Below are 24,191 nucleotides of genomic sequence, written 5' to 3'. Positions count from 1 at the left end.
AAAATAAAAAGGTTGTAAAGAATTTGTTGACTAAATCTTGCTGGCAACTTTCTGTACTAAGGCGGTGACATAAAGCACACATTTTTGTTTACTCTTTTGCAAGGGTCTTTTATACTTAAAAAGTTTTTTTATCTTCTACAGTTTATTTTGGACGTATGACACTCATAAAACTCATTTAAGCAACAATGACCTGAAAACATTAATATTTTGTCCAAAGGAAATGTTCCCTACTGAATAACTATTAGCTTTTAATTATATGATGATCACCTTAAAAGTTTCAAAAAAATCTCTCGTTGTTTAAAAATTCTTTCCAAAAAAAGATAAAAGGCATTTTGATACTTATGAAATTATTCCATAAATAAAAGATCAGTAGAGTATGAGTTTAGGGAATGATTCACATCAAGCAACAAAAGAAATTTAACTTTTCAAGAACATGCCAGTAATTACTGTCTCTCAGGTTCAAATGTGGATTAACTGACCTTATTATAATTGATAATGCACGTGTTATTTCTAATAATTGACAGATACTTTGCAAATATGTATTTAGGAAGAAAAGATAAATTAAAAAACAATAAAAAAGGAAAACACAAATGAGTCCACACACGAGTGTACAGGAGGAAACACACCCGTTGTCTCTAGTATAATCTTAGAGGTACTTTCCGTAATCCTTTCTCTTCTATCTTTGAAATGGCAATTAAAAAAAAATGAGAAAGAACTGCAGGGCTGAAGCTCTGTAGGTTATATCTTTTTAGGGGCACTGCTTATTTTCCCAGCATTGCGAGTGTGCTGTGCTGGCTGTCACCCTTCTCACGGGAGCTCCACCACACACTGCAAGCGCTGGATCTCAGCTCCACTGCAGGACAGAACGAGGCGGAGCCTCAGCAGTGGCCGGGCTGTGTCCACTGGGGGGCTCTTCTTTGGGGATTTCCAGAAATGACAGCATGTGTGCAAACAGAGGACAGAAAGCAAAGCCGCAGAGTTCTAACCGACCCAGAGGGGACACAGAAGACAAACTTTGGGCTAACGCTATCAGTGGAACCTTTTTGTAGACACAGACTGAGAAGGGCTGGTGATATCTCAGTTAGAATAAAATATATATAAATCCAGGCTGTTCATTCAACAAGTTTTTATTGAGCACCTACTCTGCGCCCAGCACTGCACTAGGTGCCATGGAGGATACAAGAGAAGTTTAAGATGTGGAATCCGCCCTTGAGAAGCTTACAAAACTAGAGGCAGAAATCAGATGTACACGTGACTCAGGCAGCATGTGATATAGACACAGAGTGCAACGTCCAGACAACGTGGTGGCTAAGAGACTCCCAGATCCACGGGGGTGGGAACAGTCTCTTAGAGCAGGTGAGGAGTTAAAGCTCGATCAGCAGGGGACTGGCAGAGTGCTCAGAATGGGCGAAGGCTGCGAGGTAATCCAGCTGGAGCGGGGCGCTCGTGTTAAAGTCTGGCACTAGGGCAGCCAACACGGAGGCTGGCGCTTGGGTTGAGCTGTGAGCAGTGAGGATACGCTAGTCCCTCTCTTCACAGGAACACCTGGGGGGCCTGTGGACTCCTGCTGCCTCCTCTCCTCTCCCCACACAGCCCTGTCTTGCCCTCCCCGACCCCTCCCCTAGGAAAACAGAACCTCCATGCTGAGCAGGGCCGGTGACAGAAGCCTAATGCCCTGCTGGAGAAACTGATCACAGCTTCCAAGGCAGGGCAGGTTTTGCTTGACTGGACATTTGCCCTGGTGTTTTTAGAAGACCGATCAAGAGCAGAATCATCTGGATTGTTTTAAAAACTCTCCTCAGAGACCAGCCCACAAAGATCACCAATCACAACTGTTACCCCAAAGCCACGTGTGTCCGGACCTTTCCCCTAAGACCACAGATGGCTCCAGGGTGTCCCACCTCCTGGAAACTTCATATGCTCAACCCAGGTCTCTGAGAGGCACAGACTCTGCTCTGCACCTCACTTCGGGGGGCTCACTTAAACGGTCCGGGAAGCCTCAGTGGGTTTTTATTCAGTTCATTTCCACGTATGTGTCACTCTGAGTTGGGGTGGCAGTATGTCTGTTTAAAGTGCCAGGGAAGGCAGGCAGCAGGAGTGAATCTGGGCAATGGGGAAGCTCTCAAATTTGAGGACAGCAAAATGGCCTTGAGTGTAATGGTCAACTGGTCTTCCCCAAGAACAGCAGGCATGGGATGCCATACTTGGCAAGAAAATGCTGCCTTGACTCTTGTTCAACAAAGAGTATGCAGAGCTGGGTCAAAGGCTGTGGGAAGATGGGAGGGAGGAGCCCCCACAGACTGCAGGGTCAGAAGTTTGCATGGGACCCCCCAGGAGTTGGGAGAAGAGCCTGACTACAGCAGTGTGGATGGAGCAACAGCACTTAGTGAGGTCTCAAAAGGGCCACGGCCGTAGGGAGGGGAGCAGCAGTGGACATGGGATCCCTCTTCTCTCCTGTTCCAGGTGCTCTGGTCAGGCACCTCCTGCCCCTAGTCACAGAGTCTTGGAATTCCAGAGAAGTGAAGCATCTGTAGGTGTGGGGCCAGGGACAGACGACGGGGCTCAGGGTCTAAGCAGGAGGCGTGTTCCCGGCCACTTGAGCCACAGGAAGGGGACCAGACGCCGGGTGAAGGTGGCAGTGAAGGTGTAGATGAGTTCTTGTGACTCCGCGTTGGTGAAAGTCACGGTGCCCCCTTCGTAATCCAGGGCGATGCCCACCCTCCGGGGCCGCAGCGCCGGGAAGAGCTCGGCCTCGGGGTCGGTGTTGGCCCAGATGCCCGCGGAGGAGAGGCGCAGGGCCCACACCCCGTCCTCCGGCCGCAGGGAGAGGTCTCCCTTCCTCTTCACAGAGTCTCTGGCCACCCCCACCATGCAGCTTTCCAGAACTTCCTCTTCCTCCTCCTCCTCTTCTTCCTCTTCATCCCCCAACGATTCCTCGTCCTCATCCGTTTCCCAATCGTCGTATCCATCCCCATAGCCAGCCTCCTCTTCCTCCTCCTCCTCTTCCCCCTCTTCCTCCTCGTCCCCCTCCTCTTCATCCTCAGACCAGCCTTCCCTCTCCACCGCCACCTCCCAGTAGACCTTGCCCCAGGTGAAGCCCTTACTGCCCAGCACCCCCGGCTCACAGTCAAACTGCTGGGGGTGCAGGTAAGCACCCTGGTACAGGCTGGTGTAGGTCACGCACTTCCAGTCCTCTGACAGCTGCAGGTATCCACTGGCTGACTGTGGGTCCAGGGTGACACTCACTGTGGGGACAACAGAAGGAACAGTGTCACCAGTGGGCTAGGAGGGGGCCCCTGGTCTCCATGGTGTCCATGGCAGGGCTGGCACACTGCACAATCCAAGGGGTACTATTCACATCTTGGTCTAAGTGAAAGGGGCCCTCAGGGTTACGCAGTGCACAACCCGACGGCAGGGCTGAAAGGCAGCACAGCAGTGGGGCCTGGCGCAGCGATGGCCTCTGGACTTAGGATGCCATTGCAGTTGGCCCTGCATATAGGAGTCACGTGGTCAGGCAGGTCAGAGGAGACTTAGTCACAGGGAAAGAACTGGTGGTAGGACCTGTGAGGATAGAATACCTAAAAACGGCACAGAGGAGGGGCAGACTATCAAGTGGAGGCCTCTAGTGCAGACTAAGGAGCAGTGGATTGGTGAGAAAATGCAAGTGGGGATTTTGATTTGCAGCTGGGAAGTTCTCCCTGTTGCATAAGAGAAGGGACAACCTGGGGGCAGCAGGGGGCAGTCCGAATCTCTATGGGGAGAAAATTCTTTATTAGAGGTAAATCTGGAACAACCCTGTGGACTCTCACCTGTCTTATATTCCAAGTCTCTCAGCAGCTTCCCTGGAGAGAAAAACAAAACATAGCAATGACCCTCAAGCCCAGCAAACTTATGGCCCATTTCTTACTTCGACAGTATTAATTCTGTGACAGGGCTCCATCCCCAAGATCCCAAGAAGAAAAAACAACCAGGAGACCCTCAGAGGAGTGAGGTTGGAGAATACGATGGTAAGGAGCCAGGCACCCTATCTCAAGGTGGCACCCTAGCTCCTGACTCCAACCGCAGTGCTCTCCCCAACCCTTACCTTGGAATTCTCTCAGGCCCCGCTGAAGAGACAAAAGTTTATCTGAGAATTCTCCTGTCCTTTTTTTAACCAAACGAGCAATGGGTTTCCCAATCCAGAACTTCTTCCGTGGATACCTGAGAAGATGACAGGCATAACCTGTTACTTAGCTCTTCTTATACGTCTCTCAATCCTCATGACAATTATGAAGGGGGAGGGAAAGGTACCATTATCCCCAGTTAACAGACAGAAAAACAGGAACTCAAAGACACTAAGTGAACTGCCCAAGGCTGAGCCAGGACTCAGGACCATCAGCGGACTCAACATCCAGAGCTCTCTTGTCTACTAAGCCACATTTCTACCCCCGCCACCCTGTCCTGTCTCAGACGAGGACAGTGGGCAAGGATCTGGGATTACACAAAGAACTCGCTTCGGTGGAGAGCAAGTCTCAGTTCTCAAGGAGGCGTTCTTGCTTCCCAGGAGAGAAGGTCATCAGGACGGACCATGGGATGGGAACCTCGGGCACCGTATCACCCCAACTAATTCAAATGGCTCGCAGTCAAGGGAAAGGGGAGGGGCGCAGGCACAGGGGATGAGGCGCACTGTGGAAAGGAAGCTCTTTTACCTGTTTAAGAAGTCTCTGGTGTCCTAGAAGGGAAGAAAGCACAAGCATCAATGTGAATCAAAGAAGACTTCATTCATTTGTACCAACACTGCATCACAGGCTGGGGGCACATCAGTGAACAAATAAATGTGGCCCCTTCCTTATAGAGCTGACACTCTAGGGACAGCATTGGATAAAACAACAAGAAAACTAACAAAATAATCACCATGGCGGAGCAATGGGCCAGGGGGAGTGGGGGGCAGAGATGACAGGGCCAACTTCTCTGAGGCAATGACGCTTATGCTGAGATTTGAAGGAGAAGGTGCTGGTCAGGTGAAGAAAGGGAAGAAGGCATGGTGGGAAAGGGCTTGGCAGAGGAGGCAGTGGCCAGACCATGCAGGGCTGCACAGGCATAAGAAGGAGCTTAAATTCTGTTCCACATAGAGTAGAAAGCCACCAAAGGGTTTCAAGCAGGGGAGTGATAAATGTGATCTGCTGTACATGTGGCTGAGACTGCTAAGTATCCTCCAGGACCCATTCTCCCTTTCTTCCTTTTCATAACAGAACAAAAAACTTCATTTCCCAGATTCCCCTGTAACCAGGTCTGGTCACGTGACTAAGCTCCAGCCAATGCAATGTGAATGAAAGCAATGACTACAATTTTGGGGTCATGCCATTAAAAAAAAAAAAAGAATTGCTTTCTACTTTCTCTTTTTCCCTGGCTTAATTTTGGATATGGTGGTGGTGAGCCCAACTTTAGCTACACAGCTGAGGACAATACTCCTTGTGGTTGGTGGACCAACCAGATGGAAGTCACTGGCTCTCTGAATGACCTCACAGACAGCTGCCCTGACAGTTCTGGACCTCTTACCTCTGAACTGTTACTGAGAGGGAATAAACTTGCTTTATTTGAGTCACTGTACTTGAATTTGATAGAGCTGCTAACCAAAATCCCAAGTGATCAATCACTTGGCTTCCTGCAGAAAATGGATCAAGGGAGGCAAAGCGAACACGGCAGGCCAGTCTGGAGACTGTTGCTATGGACCAGGCAGGAGATAAAGGTGGCCTGAGCCAGGGCAGTGCAGTGGAGACAGAGAAGCAGCACGTTCCAGGTATCTGAGACGGACGTGACTGGGCATGCTGGTGAAGGACAATCGAGGACAGGCCCTGGCTAGAGCAGGAGGGAGTATGGTGGTGCCGCCTGTGTGATGGGACAGGGTGGAGTGGGGAGGGGGTTCTTATGAGATGCTGGTTATTTCCATTCTGTGAGTCTAAAGCCTCCATAATACTTCATACTAATTTTTGCTTTCCTTTCACTCATTCCACAAATATTAAGTGCTTCCTATGTGTCAGGCACAGCTCTAGAAGCTTGGGATAAAAGCAGTTAAAAAAAAAAGAGATACAAATCCTTAGCAGAGGAAGCAGACAGCAAACAATCAACATGAATACACTTTGCTATATTACTAAGTGATGAGTATTAATAGGAAAAGGAAAGAGTAGGGTAAAGGGGGACTGGGCTGGGGGAAAGGGGTGGCAGGCGGGCCCCTTTGAGAGTGAGATTTGGGAAACAAATGCAATCACCAAACTGTGGAAGACCCTGAGGCTCTGCTCCCGGGGAGCTTAGAGCTACAGCCTGCCCGGCCTATGAAGCAGTTGCCCAGAGACTGGTTGTGAGTTTGTGGCAAATCCTTCCAATCTGGCCCTCAAAACAAGCAAGTCCGAGCCAGCTTCAGAGGATGAGGCGACAAATCTGAGGCAGTGTGTGTCAACAAGTCTGCTGAGAAATGTGGGGTAAAGGGGCAAATAAACAGGCGGTGGGTGGTTAGGGAGCCAAGAGGGCATATTCTGTGACAGGAGTTCTAGAACAGCAGAAAGGGAGAGAACGAGGGCCGTCTAAGGGTTAAAGGTTGAGAGTAGCCCAGACAGGGTGGGACCTGGAGACTAGGGCAGGAACGCTTCTCCCAAAGGACACAGGAGAGACTGGGGAGCCCCAAAGCAACCTGCAGCCACACACTGGGCCTCCAGGGGGAAGCAGCCTGCCCAGGGCTCCTGAGGACCTCCCAGCCCTGAGACGTCTGGTGCGGGGGTGATACAGCCAATCAGAGAAGAGCCTGGGGCAACAAATCATGGCAATCTTGAAGGGGACATGCCTGGGTATTAACAGAGAGCACGGTAGAAGGTTCCTCACGGGCATGGAGGTGACCAACATGGGGGAGGCAGAGGTGCGACCTGCCAGTCAACCCCGCAAGGCCCGTCCAGGGCTGAACGGGGGCGGACCACAGTGTCTCCCTGGCCTCGCCTGTCCCCTTTAACATCTTCATGATATTCCCAGTTCAGAGATCTTTCTTTCCTTTTCCATCACTTTTGTCAAAAGGTCTCTGTTTTACATCTTTTGTCCTGCTGCTTCTCCCTCTCATCTGTATTTCCCTACCAGACTTTTGGATCAGGGCCCCTATTTTACAGGGTCTCAGTCTTACTCTCCCTTGGCAGTCAAATAATCTCTGGGAAAATATTAATGACAATTAAGGAGTTAGCTGTCCAGTTCCCTTAAGCAAAATCAAATCCAAACAAGCACACAGACAAAATCCACCAGCAGCAGTTCATGTACTGGTTCTAAGCTGACACCCACTTTTCTCCCTTCCCTCCTCCCACCCCACCTGGATGTCTTCGATCTGAGTGGTCTCAGAGGCAATGAAGGCCGGGTCTCTGCTGGTCCCCACATCTCCTCTGGGTGGACTCGGGAGAGGCCCCGCTCTGGGCAAAAGCAACTAGATTTCAGCCCCCACCAGCGCCCTCAGTCATGTCCCTCCCCGCTCCATGTGTAACTGCACATCCAGTGTTGGCTGTGGCAGAAGGAAGGACGTGCATCTCTGAAGGGAAAGGAGGAGAGGAGACGGGGAAGGAGAGGGGCAGCAAGTGACCAAAGAGTCTGAAAAAGAAATTTGAGGGGACAGAATGACATCCGGAGGAAAGGAGGGCGCCAGAGGGACATTTTGGACAAAATGAGAGAAAAGAACGAGAGCACAGAGGCCTGCGAGTCAGGCCACCTGGTCTGGAGCTTTGATTTGATTTCTGACCCGCCCCAGGACAGACCCCTTCCAGCCTCTGCCCCTGGGTGATTTCATCAGTGGGGGCTGGACTGGAAGAGTTCTAAATCCCTGCCAGTCCTGGTTAGTGAGTCTGACGCCACAATGATGGAGAGGCAGGCGGAGGCCATCTCTTTACGAGACCTGTGCTGGCACACATACCTGGACAACTTGCTTTGCCATCTCTCCCCCGGCTACCGATCTGCCCTGCCACCGGCCTGGACAGCATTTTCCTAGAGGAGATTCTGGGTGGTCCTGCTGCTGAGACAGGCCTAGCCTCTGCAAACCACGCAAGTGGAGGGGATCATCACATGGGCCTTCTCCCGGCCCGTGAGGGTGGTGAGATCAAGCATGCCCCCTCCAAAGGCTGCTGAGCACCACCATTCAGGGCGGTGAGACTCCTCTGGGAGGCTCCAGGAGGAAGGAGTTATGGTGTGATTTCAACTCGGCAACCTGCTCTCTAGTCCAACATTCTCCCTTTCTCAGTATCAAAGCTGCCTTCTCCAGGAAGCGTTCTAGAGGCACCCTACCTGTTCCACATCTTTCTCTGAGTGTACACACTCCCGAAGAAAACCTTGCCCATCTTTGTCTCCCTTCCCCAGCTGCCCATCTCCTCCAGACCTTGAGAGAAGTCACCATTCAGCCCTCCCTCAGCCAGCCTCACCCCCCCCCAGGCTTCTTCATCTCCAGAACCATAAAAAGCTTCCACTGGACAAGCGTCTGCCAGGAACTTGTTAGAACAGAGGTTCGTGATGGTAGTGACGAGGATGGAGGATGGAGGATAGCTTGAAAATATGAATAACCTTCCCTTCCATTTCTACAGCACTTTGAAATTTTGTTGGCATTTTTTTTGCAGAAAATTTACTTTTTTAATTGACATGCCAATCATCTCATTTTATGCTCATGCGACTATTGGAATAAGTGGGACGGGTAAGGATTATCATCCCTATGTTTCAGATGAGAAAACTGAGGCCCCGAGAGGAAGGGACTCTCCCAAGGTCCTACAAGTGAGGGGCCGGACGGAGACCTACTGTCCTGGTCTCCCGGCTCCCTGCCCAGCGAACATCTCTCACCTGCATGAGCTCTGCAGCCGGCTGCTGTGCCTTGTCCTCCAGCTCGGAGATGACCAGCGCCAGCCGGGCAAGCTCCCCGACGCCCCTGGTCTTGTACTTCTCCCTGCCCTCCGAGAGCTCCTGCTCCAGCTTCTCCAGCTGGTCCAGCAGGTGCTGCTCCCGCTCCCTCAGGAACTGGTGGCCCTGCTGAAACTCAGCCACGATGTACTGCCTCTGGTCCTGGAGCTTCTTCTGCAGGGGTGGGAAGGGGGAGAAGGGGGTGATGTCTCTGCCTCGCAGTGGAGAATCCCTCCAGGATCTGGTGTTGGAGGCGCGCAAGGCTGGCTCTCTTCTCCCCTGGCTACTCCCATTCATGAATTACAGCATTCAGGCTGGAAGGAGCTTTAGAACACTCCTGGTCCAACCTCCTCTCTTCAAAGATGTGGTAAGTGAATCAGTCCAGTTCCCTCAGCCACCATGGGACTGGAATCCTGACTCTGCCCAACTGGTCAGCCCATTATGCTCTAGGTAAACCAGTATGTTCCAGGGCCCTTTGAGAAACTCTATGAGCCAGCACATTTTTCCTCCTGGATACCCATCTCTGTCACCTCTCCCAGGAAGCTTGCCTTGATTAATTTCACCCAAGCCTGATCAATCGTCTCCTCAGCACCCTATTACGTATAAAATATCTGTGTGCACCCATCCCTGCCATGTAGGACTGCATCCTGTTTGCTCCCTCAATGAAACGGTGGAATGTCTGTGCTCAGGGATCATGTCCTTTCCTGCCTCCGAATCTCCCCACTGAGTTCAGGCTGGGGTCTGACTAGTGTCCATGCTCACTGAGGGCCTTGAAGCACTCCTCGACTCAGGCCATCTCCTGCTGCACTCTCTCCCTCTCCCAGGGCCTAATCACTCACTGCCAGGCCTGGCCCCAGCATCCCTCCAACGCCCACTTCCCTGATAGACACTCCCCCAGAAAACTGGAACCCCCTTATCAGTTTTTTCCCTCCTGATCCCATCTCTAATCAAGCACACAATGTGCTGCTTGTTTTCTAACTACTGGCAGCCATGGGCGCAGGCCTCACTAGACACAGTGTCATCGAGCTGGCCAGGCCTCCCTTAGCCTTCCCCTCTCAGCTCTTATCCTGGAGCCAGTGCCCTCCTTCCAAACCCTCTGGCCCCCCTCCACTCTCAGGAATCGGGTCTTTCTCTCCTTCTTTGAAGGGAAGAAGGAAGCCAGGCCTTCCTCAGGTCCCTACAGTCTGGCGATCCCTAGCAAAACAGCAGCAGCTGCCAGACATGGCCCTGCCGCCAAGGTGAGTCCCAGAGAAGGAGAAGGGACCTTAACTGACATCTAGGAAACCCACTCACTCGTCAGATGAGGAAACAGCCCAAAGCCACAGAGCTCAGACTGACAGGGCCTGGGCTAAAACTCAGTCTCCCGCTGGGCGCTGGGTGTCCAGTGCTCACTCTCCCGGGGAGCTGCCTCCTAGCAATGCCTCCCAGCTGTGCCTCTACAAGCGCAGGCCTCTCTGCTCCATACAGCCAATCGCCTTGGGGCTTTCTCTTAACAGCCTCACTTACCAGCGCAGCCAGGATATCAGCTTCTCCCTTCGCCTGAAAGCCCTGAATTTTGTCTCTGTCTCTCCTTAGGGTACTCAGGTGGTTCAGGATTTTTTCCTGTAGAAAGACAAGCAGTGGGGACAGGTGGACGCTCTGGGCGGGGGCAGGAGGGTGGACTCAGGCTGAGTCCTTGGCCAGCAAGAAGCCTTCAGAAGGGTCTTAGCCAGGCCTTCCCTCCGGACAGGAGCAGAGTGGAGCACCCCGAGGAGGGTGGCAGAGCACCCTTTGGGCGCGGGCTTACCCTGTGGGGCTGGGCGGCCTTCTCCACGAGGATGGCCGTGTGGGGCCTGTGCTCCCGGGACTCCCGGCACATCACACACAGCAGCTTCCCGTCGTCCTCACAGTAGTAGTGCAGCTTCTCCTGGTGCCGCTCGCACAACTTTGCGTCCTGCTGCTCCCGGGCCACTTCTCCCGGCTGCCTGCCCTTGTCCACCTTCAGCCGCTCGATGTTCTCCACCAGGCTGGCCAGCTGCCACACGGGTCGGATGTTCTCCTTCTTAAAAGGCTTCTTGCAGAGCGGACAGACAGGGCGGCCTACTGAGGCTGGGCGGATGTCGGTGGTACAGCTGCGGCAGAAGACGTGGCCACAGTCTATGGTCACGGGGTCCCGCAGGTAATCGAGGCAGATGGAACAAGTCACCTCCTCTTCCAGGGTCCGCAGAGGGGCCGACGTGGCCATGGTGTCCTTAGCTCAGAGGGGTCTCTGCTCACTGGCAGTGGCTTCTCCTCCTTGGAGACCAGACATGGAGTCAAGAGCAGGCACGGCAGAGGTGGGAGCCCGGCACAGGGCTGCCAGCTCCAGCCATCAATCAGTCAATCAATTGACACTCATCAGCTCCTACAAGGCTCACACAATATCAGAGCAAAAGGACTTTACCAATCATCTAGTCCAAATCCCTCATTTTACAGATGAGGAAACTGAGGCCCAGAGTGGATAGCTTTGTAGAGTGGAGAGCAGGGCAGCCACTAGCCCCTGCTGCGCTGTTGGGAAAGCACTCCTGCCTCAAGGCACTTTCCTTCCATCTGTTGGGAAATCGCTCTAACGTACCAATTATGACAGAACAAGACACCTGATAACTATCTGCTGGAAAACTGTCATAACAAATACACAAATCTACAATGTCTACTATGTACACGGTGCTCCCTCGGTTGTGCAGTACACAAGCTGCACAACTATTCATGGGGGCACTGAAGAGACTCCACTGTTGGCTCCTCTAGGTGTCAGGTTTCAAGAACTAAGAGCACTGAGGTTCTTTACCAAGACTCAGAAGGCATCAAGAAGCTGAGTTCTGGTGTCCCCCTTTATAGGTGTTTCCCTGGGCTGTGCCATGGTTTAGGCGTGGTTCCCTTCCCCTAGAAAGCTGGTCTCTACCCAGACTCAGCCTGCCAGCAGAGCGTGGCCTGGGCACACTGGATTTGTTCTCAGCTGTGACTCCCTGGTGTAGCTGGCCTGGCTGCTCTGTTGCTAACAACAGGGGACTGTCCTAGCTGAGCTCACACACGAAACCATACGGGAGGAATCCTCAGGTGGCTGTGACTGTGATACTGGTGAGGGCCTGGCCCTTGGAGGGAGCACAGCAGTCGAGCAGAGAGGACTTCGGTCCTGTGTACCCTTGCAACTTTGACCCATTTCCTATCTGGGGTTAGGAGCCTCAGCACACCTGATCCAACAGCTGCCTCCTGTCCCTGACTCTGTGTGACAATAGAGAATTCATTTAAGTATTCTGAGCCTCAGTTTATCCATCCATAAAATGGGGATAGTGATACTTACCTTAAAGGGTTTCTAAGGGGGTTGAGTGAAAGAACTATGTTGAAAGTACTAAGCACGAGGGTGGTACACAGAGCGACATCTAGGAGAGAACCCAGAACCCTCAGTTCCCAATTCCAGCGAGTGTTCAAAGCACAGAGTGCAAGAGCAGAAATTTAACGTGGCAGGGAGAGAGGAAGTGTGGAAGAACCAGCCACAGTGACACATGCGCCGCAGAGTCAAAGTAAAGATCGTCTCAGGGTGGGGATTGGGGAATCTGCTCTGCCATAGATCCAGGGAAGGCACATGCAGTGGCCAATGGGAGGAGAGCCAGCAGACGGCGCACAGGTAACCGTGAGGCCGGCACGAAGCAGCTGGAGCCACAGGCTAATCAGTGCTGTTATTATGTGCAGTGAAAGTCCATTCCAACAGAGGTCAGTGGCCTTCGGGTTCTTTCACTGTACTGACATGAATGAGCTCGAAGTAAACCCCCAGGCTCTAAGACCCAAAGAGAAAAACAAAGCAGGAATATAAGGTCTACTCCTTGAGGATCCAATGCAATAATATACAGAAAGTGCTTTATAAAGTGAAAGTACTGTATAAATGTAAGGGATTATTACATGGCTGACAGTAAATCCCAACTGGAAGCTGCAATGAAATTAGAGACGTGTGACTTTAAGAGATGCAATGAGAGTGATAAAGCATGTACGCACAAAGCTCAGATGGAGGGATTAAAGAATTTAACTGGTAAATGAAGGCAATAAAGTTTTTAGAATGTTAGTAAGGCTAGTAAAAATCCTAGGAATTCCCTGGTCCAGCTTCCTGGTTGACTGCTGAGGAAAAAAGCCTGACCCAGCATTTCAGCTGTAACACACTACAAAGGGTTAGCAAGGAGGAAAGGGGCACCACGCTGGGGAGTCCTCGGGGCTTTGACTAATTGAATTTAAACTAAATTCCCGACCCCAAAGATAACACATGCTATCCCCCAACGACAAGACTAAAGAGAAATAACCAAATGCAAACTGGATCCTGGTTTTTAAAAAAAAGCTATAAAAACAGTTCTGGAAAATTAGAGGAAATTTGACAAAAGACTAAGTATTAGATCATACGAAGAAATTATCATTAATTTTTGAATGGTATTTATTGAGGTTATGTATGAGAATGTCCACATTGTTAGGCAATGCAATGCATGCTGCAGTCCTCAGGCCTGCATGACTATGACCTACTTTTAAATGGTTCAACAAAACAAAATAAAAAGTTAAAAAATTTTCTGAGGAGAGGGGCTATAGTCTTCTATCATTCTTAAAAGAATTCATACAAGAGTCTACCAAAGATGTTAAAAACCGCTAATAGATTACGGTGATGATACCGTGCAGAAGCTCAGTACGCATGTGCTGAACAAATGAATGGATGCAGAGGAGCTGAAGGCGGTGCTCATTGTACAGAACCATGTGGTTGAGAGTTGGATGTTATCAGACAAACGAAACACAGTACACGTCTATGTTTAATCCTATCGCTTGGTTATCCAGACTCCATCTTGAACATACAGCACATATTGAAAGATGCTTACTGTGGCAGCGCTGAAGACACACAAGACCCGGGGTGTCAATCCATGGGGTGAACAATCCAGGTTCAAGTTTGTGCTCTGTAACCCGACAGCCAGGTGACTAACAACTTCTTGGCAACAGTATTTACTTAGGACCCACCCCATCTGCCGTTGACACATCTTATGTTACTCAATGCTCAGGTACTCTTCTGAGGAAACTGAGGCTCAGCGAGGGTAAGCACCTTGCCCAAGGGCACACGGCTAGGAAGCAGTGTGTGGTGCATGTGCCTCAGCCCAATCCATTACACTCTCTTCCCACCAGGCAAACTGTAAACGGGGTCTAATACCAGCTCCTTTGTCAGGAAGCTCAGATGAGGTCATCCGCACGGAAGGGCTTTGTAATGGGGAGTGCTGACAAAAGTAAAGGGGCACTATTACTGCTGATGCTGACCGAAAGCATTCTAGCCTTAGATACGGCAGGAAACGAGGTTCGAGTATGAGACTCGGGCAGACCAGAGTAACTGCCCACCACCACACACCCAGTCCTTTCAGATCCTACATGAAAATGACCCACTCCAAAACTTCTTCCCCAACGAACCCACTCCCCCGTGATTCTGCCCTTTCTATCATTTATGCCTTCAGCATTTTCTCTCTCAATCTCTCAACAGGTTTCCACAATAAGGGGCAAAACTATTATTCTCTTCTCCATTCCTGGCTCTTGGACAGACAGAACAATAGAAAGCCAGAGTCAGAAAAAACCCTAGAGTTGACACGGTCCACCCAACTCCCTTTCCCCAAATGAGAATTTGGAAACCTGAGGAAGTCATGTCATGAATTACCTTATACCAGAAGTCCCACATCCCCGCTCCAGGGCAGGCAGGTCTTCTGCCCCTTCAATAAGCCCAAAGCTGGCTGGGATTCTGCAGAATCAGGCAGAACTGGAGACCCTCCCTACCTTTCTGAGGTCCCCTTTCCAGCAATCCACCCTTCCCGTACAACTCTCTGGATCTCAGAAATACCTACTCTGCATATGTCAATAGACCGGCCAGGTGACACCACGTAATTTCCGGAAGTTCCCGCAGCACACTGCAGGATGTGGACGCCATGCACAATTCCTGGCTGCGAGAATCACTGTGAGCTGCAAAAACCAACTGAGGGAAGCGTTGCTGTCAATGTCCACACCCTGTGGGCAGACACTTACAATCCCCACCCCTACTCCTGCCCTGGGCCAATTCTAGAGGGAAAGGGTCAGAACTCTGGCCCTCTGCTTCTTAACTTCTGCCCTAGCAGCTGCTAAACTCTCCCTCTCTTTCTGTGGCTTCCGCTGCCCCACACCCTCCTCCTGCCTCCTGTTGCCTTGGGCTCCTAGACTCCACAGAAAGGGACCGTAGAAGACACTAAATCCTAAAGACTCCACGGCCCAGACAAGTGAGAGGAGGGGCCTGGATTTGCACCCTGGCATCCAGGCTGCTTCTCAAGCCCACACTTGGGGCTCTGTACCCTTCGAGAACCCCATTTAAGGGCTCTTAGGGCCCCAGAGTAACCCCCATTTCTTAATCTGAAAAAAGCAAATTCTCCTAGAAGTAAACTTCTGTAACACCTCTTACAAACCTGGACAGGACAGAATTCAGGGCAAAAAGTAAGTGATCTGGATCTGGTAACTAGAAGAGTGGCCGCACCCCTGCTGATGACGCCAAAGGCCTGGACTCCCCAGATTTTACAAGCCTGGTTGTGGCCGTGGCTGGGCACCAGGCAGTCTCAGGAGATGCCAGTCTGTGGACAGCGCATTCCTGGGGTCACAGGCGGGTTACTTTTCCCCACAGGGCGAGTGTCAATGCTGCTCTGAAGCACAGTGCAGGCCATGCAAACCACTGGGGCCAGGCCAGGACATGGTCTCAACAGTGGCAATCCCCACAGGGCTCAGAGAGGGCATGGCGGCAGTAGCTAAGTAGGAGGTGGATAGGACAAGGTTTTAAAGTGCCACTGAGGGTTTTAAGTAGCAGGATGTTATAATTCATTCAACACTTAACAGATTCTGTCATGCGCCACATAACAACATTTTGGTCAACAATGGACAACATGTATGACGGTGGTCCCATAAGATTAGTACCATATAGCCTATACGTGTAGTAGGCCAAACCATCTAGGTTTGCGTAAGCACACTCTATGATGTTTGAACAATGACAAAATTGCCTAATGATACATTTCTCAGAACGTATCCCCGTTGTTAAGCAACACGTGACTTTATTTATTGAGTATCTACCATGTGCCAGTCACTGAGGATACAGCAGGGAACAAAAATAGGAAAGTCTCTGTCCTCCCAGAGCTAACACCTAGTGACATAACTGAGTAATCCTTTGGAAGCTGAAATCAGACCTAATTCTGGGGCTAACACAACTCTCAAGGGTTCCCTGATGTACTTAAGCCTCCTCTCTCCATGGCTTAGTGCTCCAGCCACTGTGGCCTCCTTTAGTCCCTCAAACACATGCTGCCACGTGTTAAACCCCAATGTGCTTGCGTGACCGCCCTGGTTAAAACCCCTCCGTGCTCCAGGAGGAAAGTCCAAACTCCTTCCCATGCTCTGAGGCCCCAGATAATCCAGGCCTGGCCCTTGTCTCCCGGCGCATATCCTGCCACTCCCAGTTTAAACCTGACCTCACAGTCAAACCAAACCCTCTCCAAGCCTCAAAACAGCCATGCTCTTTCCTGCCTGAGCCCTTCGAAAATGCTATTCCCCCTGCACAGAACACCATTCCTTTCCGCTTAGCAAACTCCTTTTCCAGCCTGAAGTCCCAAATGAAAGCCACCTCCTCTGGCAAGTCTCTCCTGACCTGGAGACTGAGTCCACACGTTCTCTCCCTCGCACAGCCCCCCCACACTATACCGTGTACTTCTCTGCCATCCTAGATCCTGACTTATTAGTATAATCACTTGTTTGGTATCAGCTTTTCCCAACAAACAAGGGCAGAGAATGTGGCTGCCTTATCCTCAGAATCTAGCACAGTGCCTGGCACAGAGGAAACAATAAAACCTGGCTGAGGAAGTGAAGAAGCCACAGGCAGAGCATCTGATGCCCACAAACTGCTTCCTGAGTGTCTGCTGCACTCATGCAGCAATCTCAGCCCTTGTCCTTTCTCTCCGGCAGGATGCTCAAATACTAGAGAGACGCAGTTCTTCACATTCCTGCAGCAGCCAGAACAGCGGGCTGCACATCACCAGCACAGCGCCAGTCACGGTACCCAAGGTTTGGCTGCAGGTACAGAAACCAGAAGAGAAGAAAAAGCTGCATCCGAAGAAATGGCTGTTGTGGAATAAATTACAATGCTGATAATCGCTCCTTCTCTCTTCTTTAGTTTTACACCTAGGTATGCATCCATAAATGATACAGTTTATTTTTCCCGGCTTTGAGCTGCAGAGGAATGGAATCACATTGCATTTTGCAGGGGAGGCCTATCAACATCATGTTTGTGAGGTTCATTCATGTGCTTGTGAGCTGATTATGTTCATTTCATTGCCTTATGGCTATATAATTCTGCTTGTGATATAGTCTACTTCTGACGGCCATCTGGGTTGCTTCCAGTTTGGGACAATAACAAACACTGCCCTGTGAACACCTCTGCACAGGTGTCCTAGTACACATGGGCAAGTAGATGCATCCACAACTGGACTAGATCAAGCCAAACTGTTTCCAAAGTAACTGTACCAATGTATATTCCCACCAGCAGGCTGTGAGCACTCATGTTGGTCCACAGCCTCATCAACACCTAGTATTGTCGGCTGATAAATTTTTGCCAGTCTGGTGGATGGGAAATAGAATCCCATTGTGTGTATGTGCGTGTTTAATGCTTAAAAAAAAATAGAAAGAAAAAGAAACAGGGTAAGAGAGGCCCAGTAACAGGGCAAGGAATCCCACAGCAGCAGATCAAATACTGTGCTCCTTGGTCCACTAGTAGGCACTGTGAATGTTTATCTTTTGCGGGGAGGAATCCTTTCAGCTTCCAGTCTTCCCTCTTTTGCTAATTTTACCCAATTCCTGTCTGGGAATCATGAGCTTAGGGCGGAGCTCTCTCTCAGCTCAAGGGTGGAGCAAGAGAATAATTCTTAAGGCACCCCCTGGCCACAGTGCTCGTTCAAGGGTGAGAACATGATTCAGTCACAGGGAGTCACAAGGAGACCTAGCTGAGACAAGGCCAAAAAAAAAAGATTCTTGTGGTTTCTCAAGAACTTGCAAGAAGTGAGGTCATACGGTTTGGAGTTGCCAGAGCAATTCTCCTAACCAGAGGGTTAGCCTGTTTGAGAATGAAGCCAAGCCAGAGAGGAAGTGAAAGAAATCAGGTCCTGATGGCATCTTGTGAAACCCTGTATCAAGCTGTGCCTGAAGCTAGATCTACCCTTGAACTTTTCTGTCATATCAGCCAATAAATGCCGGCTTTGCCCAGCCAGCTTGGACTTGTCTGTCATCCGCAAAAAGAAGAAGATAAAAAAAGAACCCCTGACTAATACAGCAAAGGAAATAAAAGTTACCAGGGTGAACTATACAAAGAGCTTGTGCAGAAAAATCAACCTAGTTATCTAGACAAAGGTCTTGTGACAAAGGTAGACACCAAGTGGCAGTTCTCTCTCTGGTCCCCACAGGTAGAATACAACCTGCCAGGACATGCCAGATCTCAGCCGTCACAGCCCCTTTCCACAGCTCCTAGAAACTCTGAGCGAGGAAACACAGGCAGAATCTTCCTTCACCCCAGCTCTTATTCTAACCAAAGCCCGGGTTAAGACTAAAACCTCGATTTTCATCCAGCCTCGGCTACTCTCTGTGCAGTCCAGGGCCAGCTTCTTGACCTTTCTGGGTCTCAATATCACCATGAAGAAATAGGGGTGGGGGGGAATATCTAGGCCATCCACAAGACAAACTGAAATAAAGGTTTAGCAAACACACCAGCACGCTTAATGTGCAACACAGTCATTGCTGTTATCAAGAGCAACTGCAAAACAAACAGAGCCAAAATCTTCGGGTCAGGCATCCCAGTTTTATTGTGCTGATTTTTGACAATTTGGCTCCTGGGCAGGAAAAAGCCAGTTTATCAAATTTAGTTTTGCCAAGATCATAAGTGGAATCAGTGAACTCACCATCTATGGGTTAGTGAGATGGAGACATCTAACCATTCATTCCTGAAGGAAGGAGGGATCTAAGCCACCAGCTAGGGAGTTCCTATTTTTCATCAAATTTGAGACACTCACGTCATTGCATTTTAGCATCTCTGAAATGTGATCAACGGCATGTCAAAATTTAACTGACAAAATATTTTTTCTATGTGGAATATAAAGTAATTGATGGCATCTTAGATTTGGTAAAATGTGTAGCATACTTCCTAGAAAGTGCTGCCAGGGTCGTCTTTTTAACACACAGATCCCAACCTGTCACTCTCTGGCTTCGAAACTCCTGGGGTTAAAACCACACAGCAGGGCACACAGGCCCCCTGCAATCTGGCCCCCACTTACCCATCCAGCCCCCATCCTGCCTCACCCTAATGCTGGATACACTGAAGCAGGAAGACAGCCCCTTCTTCAACGCCCCCACTCCCTACCCTTTGCCCTGGTGCACACTCCTTCCTCAGTCCCAACTCATCCTTGCAGGCTGGAGTCAGATCACTCACTCATCTCTGAGGTCCTCCCTGCATCCCTCCCACCTCCAAGCTGAATGAATCGCTCCGTCAGGTAGCACCTGCAGCGCTGCATTTCTGTTATAGCTCAATCACACTGCTTCATAATTGACAATTTTACCTGTCTTTACCCCCCACCAGAGGGTGAACCCAAGGGTCATGCCTCACTGATCTTTTTATCTCCAGCATCTGGCACAAAGTAGGTGTTCTGTAAATGTCTGTGAACCTAAATGTTATCCCATGATTCCAGAGCCCCATTATCTTCTTCATTCTCCCTCTTTTCGCCATACTGCCCTTTCCACTTTACAGTCTTGCCTCTGTAGAAGGTTCCAAGGGCTCCCCTCAAGATGTTCTTGACCACAAACTTTACCCAGATCTCCCCCACCTCCCTCCACACACATAGCTTTAGGGGGAAAGTCAACATTCCATTTCTACCAAGCTGGCAAGTTTTAATTCACCCTGGATGCCAGCCAAATTAAGCCTTTGTTTTCCAAATCCAATTTCTTCCCCTTCTCCATGTCTTTTCTATTCTGATCCTGGGGGGGTCTAAGTCTGAAGTCACCCCAAGAAGCCTCAGTTCAGACCACGGGCTCTCTTCTGTGGCTGCTGTGTTCTGTAGGGGTCGGCCTGGTGTGAGTCCAGCCTGTCACTCCTTTTGGGAAAGTGACAAGTAAGAAGTCACCTCCTACTCCAGGACCTCAGTTTCCTGACTTCTTAACAAGGTGAGAATAACAATGTCTTGTCAAATTCACCAGGCTGTTTGAAGTTCAAGCAAGGTCACATAAGTAGAGGTGTTTTCAACAGCAAAATGCTCTATAAAAATACGTGCTAGGAAGGAGCTCAGGAGCCAACCTGAAAGAGCTCCCAACGGCTAAAGTAGCAACAACAGGAGCAACAAATTAAAGTGGTATCGGACTATAACCCAAATTATAAAGTAAATATCTGTGAGTCCATAGTGGTAAAAATAAATGATTGAATAAGGTAATAAATAAGGCAGAAGGGAGAGACAAATCTCCCACGCGGAAGAATTCCAAATAATATATGTACATACTTGCTCTTAAGGAGCGGATGGCATACTCCCCACTCCTTAAGTGCAGGCTGCACATGGTCTGACTACTGTCCAAAGAGTACAGTAAGGAAGGGGGTAAAAATAGGGGAACTTTACCGTTTCGGAGAAACCGTCAAACACTATCTCAGTCAGGTGATCAAGATCAACATCAAGTCAGAAATCACATTGCTACTATGTATCCTTGACATCATGGGATGAAAATGACAATCTACCTCTGCGGTCTTCCTCCCAAGGACCCATAAGCCCAGCCTTAGGACAAAAACAACAGATACATTCCAGCAGAGGGACATCCTCCAATATACATGACCAGTACTCATCAAAACTGTCAAGGTCATTAAAAACAACTAAAGTCTGAGAAACTGCCACAGCCAAGGGGGTCCTAGGAAGACGTGAGAACTAAATGTAATGTGGTAACCTGGATGCGATCAGGAAACAGAAAAGTACTTAGGTAAAAACTAAGGAAATCTGAATACACTATGGACTTTGGTCAATAATAATGTATCAATATTGGCTCATTAATTCTTAACAAATGTGCCATACACTTTTAACATAAGATTTAACATAAGATGTTAATAAAAGAGGAAAAGGTTTGGGGTATATGGGAACTCTTGTTTTAGCTTCATAATTTTTCTTTACATCTAAAACTGTTCTATAAAATAAAGTCCACTAGAAAATTGCAATTTGGGAACAAAAAAAGCCTATTTTTCAAAAAGCTGATTCTTTGAAACTTGGGGGGAAACATTCCATGCATTATGACTGACTAACAGCTAGACAGGAGACTCAGGCATGGGCCCCGACATTGATATTTGTTGTATGCATGAACGAATGTCATTCTCCCATCTTTTGAAGCACACACAAATCGTCGTGGTGTCAAAATCCGAAAGGTACTGGAAATGTGTAAGTGTTTGCCTCCCATTTGCTCCACAAAGGCAAATTTACACACTCTTTTCTAAGGCCAAACAGGGAGAACACCAGCAGGGAAAATGCTAACGTGCTAATGGACTGGAAAAGGGAGCAAATGCACAGCTCCAGGTATAAGTGGCTAAACCGGTTTATTCTGACCAAGAAAAAAAGGAAATGAAAGAAAACCTGACTTTGCCCATGGAGCCGAATTGGCCATCTACTTGGCTCCAAGCAACCAGACCGTCATCCGGGCCCCGCTTACTTCTGGCTCAGGAGACAAGAATGGATCCGTGCGCCTGAGCTGGACAGGAGAAAGCGAGGAAGACCCACGAGGAAGAGGCGAAGGGAGGGTCAAGCAAGCAGGAGGGATTAGGCCTGGAGGGAGGGCACAGCGAACTTCACCCGCCTCCCGAGCCCGCCCGGCGGCCCGGCCCCGTTCTGCTCTCGTGGCCCGGCGGCCTCGTTTGGTCGTCCGGACCCCGGGACGCGCGTGTGACTGCTGCTTTGCTGCATTTTTCATCGAACGCCCCCTACTCACCGGTCGCGAACTCTGGACCGCGAATCCGGGGCTGGGGTCGCTTCTTTCCCGGGGCGGTCAGTTCCGGGTCGCGATCCTCCGCGAGAACCCAGCGCTACAGCGCGTCCCCGCCGGGTAATCTCCGGGCTCTTCGGAGCCCCTCAGCGAGATTTCCCCCCAACCAGCGCCCGGATTGGCCCCTGCCGAACTCCGCCCCCCAATGGGAACCTTAGCCTCCGCTACGTCACTGATCACTGGGCAAATCCCCGGGCCGCTGCGGGGGGTGGGGCAGCAGGTCAAGAACAAGAAACCGAAATCAGAGCCGAGGCTGCACCGGAGCCGCAGCCTGAGTTTGGCGCGTTGTGCGAGCTTCTGGGTTACAGGGTGGAAGGCAGCCGAGTTCTGAGACCCTATGAGACCCCTTTGTAGGACTCTGGGATGCCAGCATGCCCTCCCCTCCTCCTGATTCCCCTTTCGGGCTGGATCAGGGTCGGAGGGCGAAGCAAACGGCGCCTGCCAGCTGCTCAACAATAAATAGGGCTCCCTGCCCCCACTGTGGCCCAAATTTGCTTCCTGGACGAGGCAGGCTCTTAGCAAGCAAATGTTCTCAGGGGGTTATTTGCAAAAATTAACTACCATTTCGGAAGCACCTACGATGAGTGAGGCGCTTTACATAAAATATCCTTAAACCAGGCCCCATTCGACAGAAGGGAAAATTGAGGTTCCAAGAGCTTAAGGGCCTGGGCCCGCTCAGTGGGGTTGTTTCCCTCCTCGGCGCTGATTCAGAAACCACAGAGCCCACAAAGGGGGCCGGGACTTGGGTTCTCAGGGTCCCTGGTGGGGAGGTTTCCTAGCGGCTCTCACCCATCCCCGCCGCCAGTGGCCCCGGAAGCTGACGAAGCGTCCCCAGCTGCCCAACCTGCGCTAGCTTCCTGCTCTGTCTGCAGCCGCTGCACGCCGTCCGGGCCATCCCGTGTGCAGTCGCTGCTGAGTCCCAGGCACCATCGCAGGAAAATTCCGCCCCCCTTCTCCCCCCGCCCGGCTCCCCGAGCCAGCGGGGCGGTCGCACGGGGCTGGGGAGGGCGTTGGAGGTTCTCCCCGTCAGCCTGTTCCCTGCCCCTAAGAGGGGACAGGAGATCGAGGTGGGGGCACAGGTCGCCAGCCTAGGTGGGGGTAAAGGCATAGGTTGCAGCTGTTGGGTGGAATTCATTGACCGGTGAGCTCAGGGTCCTAAACCCTAAAACCTGCCCAGCCTCCACTCCTCCCCCCGCAGGGACTGGAGGAACTTGAGGTGAATACTCAGGGTTTAAGGAGGTGGGGGGTGGGGTATTCAGACAAATACACGCCTATTTGACATCCCCGTCCCCTACCCCACGCCTCACCGTCTTTTCTCCCTTTGTCCAGCGGTGTAACTCTTTAAGTCTCTATCCTCTGGGCGGGACGGGTGTGGGCTTCGCCTGTTGGCCACGGCTCTGGGGGGCCTGGCTTCTGGATGTAGTCTCAGCACATCCTAGACCCTCCAGCCATGTGCTCTTTTAGTTGGTCTTGTGGAAGAAGGGATGTTTAAATGCTCCACAGATGATTTCCTGCTGCTACTGCTCTCTCCCTGTCCCTAGGAAGTACTTGCCCCACCCACAGACCATTCTGGGCATCCTCCAGCCACAGAGGTCCCTTTCCCCTTGCTTAAAATTCTCCCCTATCTTCCCAGCCAACTTAGACTGGAAGGCCTCTGCAGGGCCTGGGGGGCTGACGTGACTGCCCTGCTTGTCTGTCTGACCTCCCTCTTGCCACTTCTCCCTCACTCCTTGCGCTTCAGCCCCTCTGCCCTAGCCCCTTGCATGGCTGGCCGCTTCTTGTCAGTTGTGTCTGTGCTCCATGGGCCTCTCAGAAAGGCCTTCCACCACCGCCCAGCCTAAATCAGTTCCCCATAATGCAGTGTTCTGTTTCACTTTCTTCATGTGTTTGTCATCATTTGAAAGCATCTTGTTCATTTCTTTGCCAATGTATTTATTTTCCATCTCCCCACCCACCCATCCCACCAATGTAAGCCCCATGAGAGTGGAGACACACGTGTCTTCCACGTACATGGCTGTCACTCAGTAAACGAATGTTGAATGAATGAGGTCTGCTTGGGCGTTTCTGGAAGCTTTCTAAAACCTTATAGCCCTGCTTGTCTGCAGTATGTTGTGCATTCCTGTCTTCCATCACACTATACCTTGGTTGATGCAGCTTCTCCAGTCCAAGTAAGAGTAATGGAAATGGTGACTCCAAGGCTTGCTTTTGGGGTCAGAGCAGTTTTGTTTTTTTTTTTTTTGAAGATT

General features: G+C 50.6%; 1 protein-coding gene across 2 annotated transcripts; it reads right to left on the bottom strand.

Moving 5' to 3' along the window:
* Nucleotides 1-1,111: 1,111 nt before the first annotated feature.
* Nucleotides 1,112-22,912, bottom strand: TRIM26 (tripartite motif containing 26). 2 transcript variants are annotated; one of them, XM_014860560.3, is made up of 8 exons: nt 22,790-22,912; nt 10,670-11,157; nt 10,390-10,485; nt 8,827-9,057; nt 4,689-4,711; nt 4,085-4,200; nt 3,810-3,842; nt 1,112-3,245 (listed from the first exon to the last, which is right to left on the bottom strand). In XM_014860560.3, the coding sequence occupies exons 2-8, from the start codon at nt 11,105-11,107 to the stop codon at nt 2,563-2,565; spliced, it is 1,620 nt and encodes a 539-aa protein (XP_014716046.2). In that variant the 5' UTR covers nt 11,108-11,157; nt 22,790-22,912; the 3' UTR covers nt 1,112-2,562. The 2 variants fall into 2 exon arrangements, with proteins under 2 accessions (XP_014716046.2, XP_014716045.2); XM_014860559.3 differs by lacking the exon at nt 22,790-22,912 and adding an exon at nt 21,892-22,383.
* Between the last annotated feature and the right edge of the window lie 1,279 nt (nt 22,913-24,191).

Source organism: Equus asinus, chromosome 8 (assembly GCF_041296235.1).
Source record: "Equus asinus isolate D_3611 breed Donkey chromosome 8, EquAss-T2T_v2, whole genome shotgun sequence".
Lineage (NCBI taxonomy): Eukaryota > Metazoa > Chordata > Mammalia > Perissodactyla > Equidae > Equus > Equus asinus.
The sequence above is the reverse complement of the archived record's forward strand: the minus strand, read 5'-3'. Positions and strand labels throughout refer to the sequence as shown.